We start from the raw sequence: 11,576 nt of genomic DNA, 5'->3' as shown, positions 1-11,576 counted from the left end.
TAGATGCAGCGTCCCCTCATGGACTCTGTAGCAGAAACCCCACACACACAGATAACAGGCTGATAAACTTCTTGTTTACTGCAGCTGATGAGGTCACACCCTCACCAGGACGACTCCGATAGACAGCTGTGACATCACTGTGGCATGAGCCAATCAGGTCAAATGAACAGGAATGAATATCAAACATTTCCAGAAGCTTTCAAGCTTTCACTAACAGAAAAGTTTAAATGACATCTTTGACTCAGAGTGCCCCCCCACCCACCCACCCACCCACATTGCAGGGGCCCTGATCAGCCTGAGTCATAGACCTTGACCCCAGAGGAACCAGGACCCTAACCTTTTACCTAAACCTGACCCAGTGTTGACACCACTTGAGGTACTTTTAGTTCACTGTACTTTGTGTTACTCTCTGCTTGTACTTCACTCTGACAACATCAGATACTTCTCAGAATCAGTTTTTAAATGCAGGCTGCTCAATTCATGTTACTTCCATGAATTGATTACTGATTACTAAAGGGGCCTCCTGGGTCCTGGTCCAGAGGAGCCGGGGGTCCTGGACTAGACTGGACTCACTCATCTGTGTCCTCTGTTTTTTCCTTTATGTTGGTTTTGTGAGCAGCGTTCTGTTATTGAGGATCGTGAACTGACCCCAGGTCAGTTTACACTGAGATTATTTACCACAGAAGTGAAAGCAAAGACCCTGAACCCAGACGTCAGATCAGTTTGTTCTACAAACAGGAGAAAGCCAACATCTAGTCAACACGTATGAGTCTTGAGTCACACAGGACGAGTGCAGAGCTGCAACAGAACTGTGACCTTTGACCTCGACGTGCAGAGACTCGCTCATTTAACAGCTGTGTTTGTGTAGTTCAGGGTCATCAGGAAAACACAGCGCTGAGGATCAATGGACAGCTGTGTTTGGACAGACAGGAGGTGACCTGATGCACACACACTCACAGACACACACGTCAACATGTGATCACCTGGATGATCACCTGGATGCTTTTCTAACTGAAAAAATCAACTTTTCCCATGAGCAGTTTTGTGTTGTCAGTCTGTTTTCACTGATGTTAAACAGAAGAAACAGAGATGCTACAGTTTCATTCAGACTTCACTTCCCAGCATTCATTGCAAACCGCAGTCACAGGTCAGCAAACAAACTGTGGTGATGCTGAAGTGACAGTAGAAAGCGCCGCCTGCTGGTGGCTTAGACTCACTGCAGCCGAGCAGGCAGGTTCATATTGATGTGACTAGAGCATCAGCCCTGAGTATTGTCTGCAGGTATTCCTGTCAGACTGAGCTTTGTGAACATTTCAATGATTAGCTTGTCCTCCGTGCAGCCAGCCTCAGGTCGGCAGGTAGCATACAGTGTCCGGCCTGAATGCGATGCAGACAAACAAGCATATGTTACTGTAGCCTGTGGAAACTTGTGATGGACAGTTTTCACAGTTTCCGCATCTTTCACCGATGAAAAACAACAAATTAACAGATAGTGATCAGAATCTTTCCCTGCAGCTCTACAGTGAACTGTTTTTTCGACTGTTCGGAAAGATGTGAGAAGTTTTGGAAGCTTATTGTCACAATGGAAAACTCATCCTGCATCTTTTTTTATTTCTTACAGATGTTCCACAGTCGCCTAAAGCTGCTCCACAGGCACGAGGGTACCGACAGTCAATAAATGCACACAGACAGCGCACTGAGGGTTGAGGGCTGCCTTCAGGTGTGAATCATGCTGTAGAAGCTCAGTGTGTTCACAACACAAAACATTTTACATGATGCCAGATAAAACTACGAATTGATGTTTTTCCTTTTACTTTGAAAAGTTAAGCCAAATATTTTATTTTTAAATATCTTTCAGGAAACCTTAAACTGTTCAGCTGGCCTGCTGTGGATCATCTCAGCCTGTCTGTCAGAAACGGGACGAACTGAAGCTTCACGACACCTCGCGACATTTGGGGGCAGAGTTTGCGGGTTTTCAGTCTGCCAGCCAATCAGATTCGATGCACCAGCAGCCGAACCAATCACAGAGCGTAGGGGATCCGGACGGTCTGCCGCCTGCCGCCTCTGTGCCGCAGCGTCCCATCCGCTGTGCTGGACGATCAGCCGCTTTGTGCCGCTCCGCTCCGCGTCCGCGGCGTCGCAGCAGCAGCTGCTAACCGACAAGCTGCCGCTGCTCTCCGGCTGGATGTGATACAGGTGCGGCAGAGACAACCGACTCAAATTGACATCGAGCGCCGAACCGGGAGAAGCGGGATCGTTCCGGGTTGAATCGTAAGTGTTTGGGTTGAAAATGATCTTCGTGATTTGACCGGTAAAAAGCCGAAAACGAGGCGGGCTGTGACGGGGCGGCGGGGCGGTGAGGAGTGAGCTGATGTCCGGATGGAAATCTGCTGTGACTCGACATCCAGCCGGGGTCACAGCAGATGTTCGCATCAGTGATGATAACGTGGAAAAATGCCGCAATAAAGACGCTTCACGCTGAATGACGGCGATAGAAAGCAAAGGCCTGAATATTTACTGCTCCGCTTTTTCCTTCAGATCCTCCTCTTCATCCTCCTCTTCCTCTGAGGAGGAGGAAGCTCATTTTCAGCAGCAGAAGAAAAGATGACAGAAATAGAAATCTGCTGATGTCAGTCCAGATTATGGGACAGGAAATCAATATGTCCAGCTGTTAACTGACAAAATCAACAGGATCACAATCAGTCATATTATTCAGTGTGTCACCGATATTAACTGCAGGGACTAATGAGCCAAAACAGCGATGTGAGACATGTCCACACGCTGCTCATCACTGTCTGTCTGTGTCCTCTGTCAACATCCTTTTCTGACGTTCATAAAAATCAACTGAGATCTGATGGATCCTCAGCAGGAAATGAGGAAGAGCAAAGAAGAGAAAGACTGAAGAGATGAATGAAAGAGACATGAAACCTTTTCTGCATCAGCACAAGACAACAACAACACAGAATCTGTGTGGATGACAGACAGACAGACAGACAGGCAGGCAGACAGGCAGACAGGGACAGAAATCTGTGAAGCTCCATAGAATCAGGGAATATCTACTTCCTTTGACAAAATCCAAAATAAAATCCCTCTATCGTCAGCAGTGCCTGTGACGTTTCCCTGAGTGGTCCTCAAATCTTCACCTGCGGCTGCAGAGATGAACCTCTGACAGCTGACGGTCATGAATGGACGTGCTGATTGGCTCCTCTCGTCTCTGGGCCGGGAGTTTACGTCATGTGAACTAAACTTTAGTGGACGTCAAGCTGAAATTTGGAAAATGGAAACAGTGGAAACAGGCTTCAAGTTAAAGGAGCAGTACATGCTTTGCTTCTAACCTAATGTCATAGCATGTGATACCAGGATGTTCATCTAATATAAGACCGCGAATATCTGTTTGCTCCTCTTTCTGGAAAACAAAAATAATTATGATTGCCTAGTTTTTAAATAAATTTCCATTTTCCAAACTTTTAAAAATCCAGTGCGACTGTAAAAACGCATCCGACAAGTTGGCCTTTAGTAACAGTTAGTTTATCTTTTTTTTTTTTTTTTTTCCCCAGGATTGACATCAGTTATTATTCGCATTATTATACCAACCACATAAAAAAATGTGCGCACTTTACACGTCGTTAGGGCCTTTTTATCGTTACATTTTATTTTCAAACTATTTTTATTTTACGTGCATATTTTTATGTTTTAGTTAGTATCTATTTTGCTATATGTATTATCTTACGTTTTATTTTGCTTCATTTATTTTGAAGGACAATCCGCCATACTTCCGTTCTGTGCACACACTTAATCCTTTCCCACAATGCTTTGTGTCCACGTCCTCTGCTTCCTGTTTATTGTGACCGTCTCCACCGGTAAAATTCTAACGTTTACGCCGCTGTGCCCCCGCCGAACGCTCGGTGAGTAATCCAGTCCCGAAACGTTTCACGGCCAAATCCGGTTAGCGTCGTTTATTCGGCGGTTTGCGCTTTTATTTTGACAGTTAACGTTCAGGGAAGAGAAAATCCCTCCTCTGCTTCCTCATCACTGACACTCAGCGGCCGAGCCCCGGAATCCCACTCAAAAACTCCGCTATTTACAACTCCCTCGCTATACAACAAACAGAAAATACTTTTTAAAACGATTTAAGATGTTTTACGCAACAGAACAGGTCTCCTATATTTTCGGCTTTCAGGCAACCCACTAATCAGCTCCAAATTCAAGTGAAATGTCATCTTTAATAATGGATGCCCTGCCAGCAACCGCCCTCCGCGGGATATTCAGTGGGAAGTAATCGCAACAATAATGAGGAAATCTGCCGTATATGTTGATATTTAATGTAAGTCAAATGCCGATTGATTTATTCAATGCATCCTAGATTGACGACCGAGGTAACATTCGGCTAAAAAAGTTCCGTCTGTCACCCAGGAAGGGCTCCCGGTGCGACACGCAGGGATGCATTAAAATGGCAGGTTTTTGAACGGAGTTTGGGGAGACGCTGCTGGTTAACGCACAGACTGAACGTGTCACTAACCTCTCACTGACGGGACCTCATCAAGCTCTTATCAACTATTTCATCAATTTTACACTTCCTGTTGGCGGCAGTTTTGGCTGGCAGAGGTCAGAGGTCACCTGTCCTCATTGTTGACTGTGACATCATTTAGTTCTGACCTTATATGGGTGTGTCAGCGTCATCAAAGTGACTGAATCTCTAATTAACAAATTATTGTGATTAATGGAATAGCAGGGCTGCAGCTGACAATCAGTTATTATTCATCCCTTCATCATTTAGTCTCGGGATGTTAACGTCAACCGTACATTCAGTTCATTTCCTGTGAGATGACTCATCGATTAATAATTCTTAATTTTTTTGATTTAACAGTTTTTTTTAATTCACTGGATTCACAGGTTCATTAATTTCCCTGAAAATGTACAAAACCACAAAAAAAATTGATATCACGGTGTGCATGTAGTACATGTAGTACAAATACATGAACAGCTGTCACGATGCAGTATTTTTGTTATTTCTGATTTCATGTTGCAGACACAAAGTTTCAGAAAATGTTGTCAAATTACTTCTGTTGATCTATTGTGAAACAACATGATCACATGATCATCCTGCTTCAGTTCACCCACCTTCAACGTGACAAACCACTGACTCTGCTCCTTCTCTCTCCTGCTCCTCCTTCTTCTCCTCCCTCCTCCTCCTCTTTTTCTTCTCCTCCTCTTCCTCTGCTTCTCCTCCTCCCCTTCTTCTCCTTTTCCTTTCCCCTGACCCTCTTCTCCTGCTCCTCCTCCCTCGTCCTCCTCTTCTCCTTATCTCCCCCTCCCCCACAGGCCTGTAGCAGCTCCTCTCCCTCTTCTTGCTCCTCCCCCCGGCCTCGGTTCAGGATGGAGGACTCGGAGACGGAGCTGGCGGTGTCGGAGTCGGACGCCCTGGGCGCAGACTTCATCACGGTGGAGTTGGACACGCAGCCCATCGAATACGTGGTTAAGTGGGCGGAGGTCGGCTCCAAGTTCACCATCTCGTGCGTGAAGAAGGACTCGGACGACCCAACGGACCTGACAGCCGAGCAGCTGAAGATCGAGACGGACGAGGCGTTCTTCGCTCCCTATGAGGAGGTCTACCCCTGCGAGGTGACGGAGCAGAGCGTGGAGATAAAGACGGACTCTGACGAAGATGAGGAGGACACAGAGGAAGAGCAGGAGGTGCTGGTGGAGGCGGGGAGCAGCCAGCTGGATGGTGAGGTCGACTCGGACCAGGCTGACTTCGAGCCGGACGAGCGTCAGTATCGCTGCAGCTACTGTGGCAAGTGTTACAGCCACGCCTCTAGCCTGTACCGCCACCAGCAGACACACACCGGGAAGAGTGGTGGGGCGCCACCGGCCACCAAACGGGCGCTGGAGCCAACACATCAGGAGGCGCGCTACACCTGCCCTCACTGCGGGATGAGCTTCAAAGGCAGCAGGTCTGTACTCACTGCGTTCATGTGAGGAACCTCAAACTGTTCTGCTCATTAATCACTGAATCTTTAAATGTTAATCAGTAATCAATAGAGTTCAAACAGATTTATGAACGTGTCCGAGCAACAATCCAAAGCCAACAGTCAGTTATTATTCACTCAGTAACTATCAGAGTGAGTCCAGAACACCAGGAACCCTCAGAAGAACAGCTGGAACCACACGAGGCCTCTGAGAGGTCAAACACAGACACAGTGTCAGTCATGAAACAGGAAGTGCTGCAGGAACATTTCTGCTTTACTAACGTGAAGAACAAAGTCAAGCTCTGCTGGCGGCTTCCTGCCTCATTTAAAGAGAAGGAGCAGCGAAGACTGATCAGTCATATTGATAATCCTCACACTGATTGTCCACATCTGCATTTAAGAGTTTGTTAAAGACTAACGAGCATGTTAACGGCCGCAGTGAACTAATGACGGACACAGAAACACCAACATATGTGTGTTTATACCCCATAGTGACATCTAGAGTTCTACAATAACAGCATTACAAGAAACCATCTGTGATCAGAGTCAGTGGCAAAGAAATGTGAGGGGTGCATCTGTCGCACTGTGCTGACGTCATCTCTAAGGCGCATGATTTTGACATCATTGTTTGTCAGAACGGTTAAGATAACATGCCGGCATCACTAAAAGGAATTTGTTAGCTTGGAGGCACATGATACCTTTGAACTGGTTCTCAATTCCCATTGGTACTGGAGACTTTGTGCAGCTCAAAGTTGATGGATGTTTCATAGGCATTATTTTCCTGTCAGGGTACACGTGTTAGTATCTTCCAGAGCTGCAACTAACAATTCTTTTCAATATCAATTAATCTGTTTACCAGTTTCTTGATGAATCGATTGTTTGGTCTAACAACAGAATGAAACAGTGAAAAGTCCAAGTCCAAGGCGACGTCTTCATGTTTTGTTGTTTCCGATTGACAGTTTAGAACCAAAGAGATTCAGTTTACTGACCTGTAAAACAGAATCTGAGACTTTGTAGAGCTTGTGAATGAAAAATGTGTGAGTCCATTTCCTTTTGATGCACTCGCTGAAAAACAAATTTTTTCAGCTTTGATACCTTTTCCTCATTCAGTTGTCTGTTTTGTTTCTTCACTCCATCAGTAAAGCTGCATTTTAACTTTTTGTTTGGTGTTTTGTCAGGATGCTTGGAAGTCACCTGCGGCTGCATGGGAAGCGACGGATCCACCCCTGCAACATCTGCGGAAAGGAGTTTAACCACAGCTCCAGCTTGTCGCGTCACCGCCTCATCCACAAGAAAGGAAAAGGCCTCCCCAAGGACGTCGCCCTTGGCCCCAACATTTCTGCCCTGCGCCACTCATTGAAGACCGGCAGCAAGAACAAGAAGACCAAGAGGCAGCAGCAGCATGTGGCAACCGCCATCATTCAGAGTCAGGGCGGCGATAAGTTCTACGCCTGCCCACAGTGTGACATGAGCTTCAGGACATCTACACAGCTGTCCAAACACCAGGTGACCCATGTCAAGGAGCTGCTGGACAACTACACGCCTGGCAAGGAGAACCTTGGGGAGAGCTCGTCTGACCTCAAGATCCGCCTCAAGCTCTGCTCTCGTGATAAGCCCAACTTCTACACACTCTGCAAGAAGAACCGCCGCCGGCGAGGGGGGCGAGCCAGCAAACGGGGCTCCACCATGTCTGAGGAGGAGGAGGGAGGCGGTGGAGGAGGAGCTGGTCGCCATGGATGCAGCCAGTGTGGGAAGCGGTTCAGTCATGCCTCCAGCCTGGCGCGGCACCAGCAGACCCACAGGGTGGTGGATGGTGGTGGGCGGGGGAAGCTGCAGCAGCACCAGAAGCAGCTCCACGTCAAGACCGGACTCCCCGCTGCCAAGACCAAGACCTATACCTGTGCGGCCTGCAACAAGACCTTCATGCACTCATCCAGCTTCTCCCGCCACAAGAAGGCGCACCTGGAGGAGGAGCAGCGGGCCCAAGCTGCTGCCGCCAAGCGCCGGAAGAGAGTCGTCTTAGACGAGACCGCTCCTCTGGAGTCTGACTCGGAGTGAAGTCACCCGGCTCTGGACTGGGTTGGGACCGGTTCTGGACCTGTTCTGGGTTGGTTCTGAATCAGCACTGACTGGTTCTGGACTGGTTTGGGACCAGTTCTGGTTAAGTTCTGGACCAGTTCTCCACCAGTTCTGGACCAGTTGGAGACAGATTCTGGGCTGTTTTTGCCGAGTTTGTTTGTCCAGGTTTGAGGAACTGGAAATGGTTGATTCTTTTCTGGTGTAGATAGCAGCAGGACATATGGTCATATGGCGGCGGGATCTCCACATATGGTCATATCCATATATGGTCATAACTGACCATTAGCTAAATGCTCTTCAAGATGGGATTAGATTTAAAGTGTTACCCCCACTGCCCCGCCCCCTGCCCCGCCCCTCCTCCACCTGTGTTAGGTTGCACACGAACGCTGTTCACTTTCATTCTGCCCTTTCTACACTCCATTTCCCATCAGCCACCAGGACAGAGAACAGGAAGTTACAGTCAACTGAGTTTAAATTTGATTTAGCTGAAAAATCATCAAAATGCTGAGATCAGACAGCAGCATGTCGCTTTAGTCGTACGGAAGTTTATTGACGACAAACGTTATGACAAAAACTACAGAGAGCTCAAAATAAACGTGGCAGTAAATCAGAGGACGACAACACAACTTTTGTAAACAAAAACCTTAAAAACGTAAGATATTTTCAAACAAACCCCACCCCTCTGTTCCTCCAATCCAATCAAAGTGTCTTTCCCTCTTTAAATCCCATTGGTCTACAGTTTAGTAGGCTCTATCACTGCGTTTGATTTTGCTCCAACAGAAAATTTGTCACATTACGTCACATTTTCTGAGATAAATCAAGATTTTGAGTAAAAAAATGTTACAGTTTTTCTCAAAATGTTGTAATCTGAGATTTATTTCATCAACATCCTGAAAAAAACTGCAGCCTCATAGTTATGACTTGATTGGGGTTTTTTTGTTTTCAAAATTCTGTCACATTATTTTTTCACTTGGCTTCAGAGGAAAAAGTCACAAAGTTTTGAGTGAAATACAAAACTAATATTCACATTTTTAATGGTCCTAATCCTCTAATGTACATTCGAATCAAAAAGCTGCAACAAATAGTTATTTTTATTATCGATTATTACTGATTGATATATATTTTTTACCAGTTATTAGTGATCCTACTTCAATTTGCTTGCAACAGTCCAAAACCCAAAGATGTGGTTTACTGTGAGAAAAAAAAAAATCATCGTATAGAAGAATCTGAAGACACAGTGTTTGATAATGAATGACTTCAACGATAAATTGATTACCAAAATTACTGCAGGCTTTCTGTTGACTAATCGATTCAGCCGGTCTTGAAAACTATTTTCAAACCAAACCACAATTAAAATCTTCTCAATGTTTGTTGATAAAAGCTGTTGGTTTTGTCGTCAAGAAACCTCCGTACAGGTCTGATTAAGTCTGATCAAGACTTGATCGGACCAGGTCTGATCAGGTCCGGGTCTGATGGGGTTCAGGTGTGGGTCAGATCAGGTTCAGGTCTCTTCAGGTTCAGAGCAGCTCCATGTTCATTCTCCATCCTATCTCTGCCCAGTTCCTTCCTGGTTTTGATCAGAGTGATTTTGATTGGCTGAAGTTCTTATTGGCACAACGTTCTGATTGGTTACCTGTGTTATAGCCTTGATATTTTTAAAAGGTTAAAAGGTGAAATCCGAGCAGACGAGCTGATTGGTCAGAGCTGGCATTCCTCCACATTAACGTTTGCATGAAGACTATAACCTTCAGCTAGTCGGCCATATTTGTAGTTTTTCAGCTGTGTGTGTTTGATGACCGGTCTGCAGCGTCTGGCGTTTGGATTTCTCGTTTTAGCAGCAGACTGGTTGTATTGTGGAGGTCGACGGGGAAACTGCACTACTTATTTATGAATTTGGAACAATGTTGTAATATATAAATATAAATGGTATTTAAATGTGATTCACAAGTTTAAATAAAAAAAAGAAACACAAGAGAGCATCTAGGTGGCTGAGCCTGGCCTAGTTGCCCTTGTTACCGTAGCAACACCACCGCCACCTTCATCGTTTAGCATCGTCATCGTCAGCAGCAGCGGACAGGAAACAACTCTGTCACCGTCGTCCAGCAGACGTCCAGATTTTCAAAGTTAAAGCCTCCAAATCAGAATCCCGTGAAGCAAAAGCTGATTTCCTGTGACAAATGTTGGGGATTCGCAGCAAAACCAGAAATTCTTCAGAAGTCAAGTCATCAACGACAGTTCAAACACAGACCAGCTGTTTGTTTTCTGTCTGAGGAAACATCTGGACTCAAACAGTCAAAAACATCTTTTAATAAAACCAGTTAGTATTTAGTAGATTCTGTGATCAGATGCAAACACAAAGCAGCTGTTTTCAAAAAGTGAAAGTGAGGCTTGGAGACGTGGGCGGACGTCTGTCTGAGGCGACGTTTGGACGTCTGCACCTGTTGATGGATTTAAAGAATTGATCCTGTGAACTTGTTCTCGTACAGAAGCGGCTTTTTGGTAAATACTTGGACGTTATCTAAAGACTGTAACAGACATCTTGGAACAAATATGGACTGACTTCACGTCAGGCTTTTCCCTCCCTGACAGACGGAGCAGCTTCAGCCAAATTAAACCATCACCTGTGGACTTTGGCGGACCCTGAAGTCCACCACCCCCTGCCCCCCTTCTCTTTTTGTTTCCTGCTTGTCGAACCGTCTGACGGCGGCGAACACTTTGACTTTGTGAATAACATTTTACTGTGTGAATTGGATTTGACTTAATTTAATGGTGACCTATTTATAAGTGTGTGTAGGCGGCAGACAGTCGCACTACGAACCTCCCGTAGATCATAAAAGAAAGTTCCTCCTCCTCCTCCTCCTCCTCCTCCTCCTCCTCCTGCTTTTCATCTTCCTGGTTTGTGTTTTCTCAGTTCCGGGCCTTAAAGCTGACGTTCTCCTCTTTCTGTCCACAGTTTTGCATTTTGATCCATGTTGTGTTGGTTTGTTTTCTCTTGGGTTCGTGGTTTCAGCAAAGCTTCACCTGCAGATAGAAGGTTGTTTGTCATTGTATCGTGTTTGCCAATAGAATAAACCCAGTTGACATGTCTTGCGTTTTGTAATAAACCTTTAAAAGAAGTTTCCTCTGTGCGTCTTCACTCAGTGAACCTGCTTCACAGACATGAAGTTCTGTTGTATGGAAGCCCGGAGAGGACATTAAAACCTCTTCAGAATCAGATTTTCTAGTTACAAACTCTTTTGATCAGTTTATTAGTTTGTGTTGTGACCTCTGTCACCGCTGAGTGCTGCAGTTACTCAGTGGAGCCACCAGTGAGCAGCAAAAAGGTCTCTGTTTCCATCTATCAATCAGGTCGGTGGTCTTGTTTGCGCTTGTTAGTGGTGCAGCTGCGTACTGTGACCACAAGAGGGCAGCAAACATTCAGCATAATTTGTGTGTTTTAACAGGAGGAGGAGGAGGATGAGACGTGAAGATGCTCGTTGGTCCAGGTCATGGTGCTCCTGGGTGCTTCATGAACGCAGCTGGACTTGT

The 11,576-nt window shown here is 45.8% G+C and overlaps 1 protein-coding gene across 5 annotated transcripts; it reads left to right on the top strand.

Moving 5' to 3' along the window:
* Window positions 1-17: 17 nt before the first annotated feature.
* On the top strand, window positions 18-11,164 carry LOC143327855 (paternally-expressed gene 3 protein). 5 transcript variants are annotated; one of them, XM_076742428.1, is made up of 6 exons: window positions 18-376; window positions 869-933; window positions 1,622-1,720; window positions 1,859-2,271; window positions 5,323-5,954; window positions 7,148-11,164. In XM_076742428.1, the coding sequence occupies exons 5-6, from the start codon at window positions 5,377-5,379 to the stop codon at window positions 8,025-8,027; spliced, it is 1,458 nt and encodes a 485-aa protein (XP_076598543.1). In that variant the 5' UTR covers window positions 18-376; window positions 869-933; window positions 1,622-1,720; window positions 1,859-2,271; window positions 5,323-5,376; the 3' UTR covers window positions 8,028-11,164. The 5 variants fall into 5 exon arrangements, with proteins under 5 accessions (XP_076598543.1, XP_076598544.1, XP_076598542.1 ...); XM_076742429.1 differs by lacking the exon at window positions 869-933; XM_076742427.1 differs by lacking the exon at window positions 18-376 and having other exon boundaries at window positions 438-933.
* The last annotated feature ends 412 nt before the right edge of the window (window positions 11,165-11,576 follow it).

This window comes from Chaetodon auriga, chromosome 11 (genome assembly GCF_051107435.1).
Source record: "Chaetodon auriga isolate fChaAug3 chromosome 11, fChaAug3.hap1, whole genome shotgun sequence".
NCBI lineage: Eukaryota > Metazoa > Chordata > Actinopteri > Chaetodontiformes > Chaetodontidae > Chaetodon > Chaetodon auriga.
Note: the sequence above shows the minus strand (reverse complement) of the source record. Positions and strands in the feature narration are given on the sequence as shown.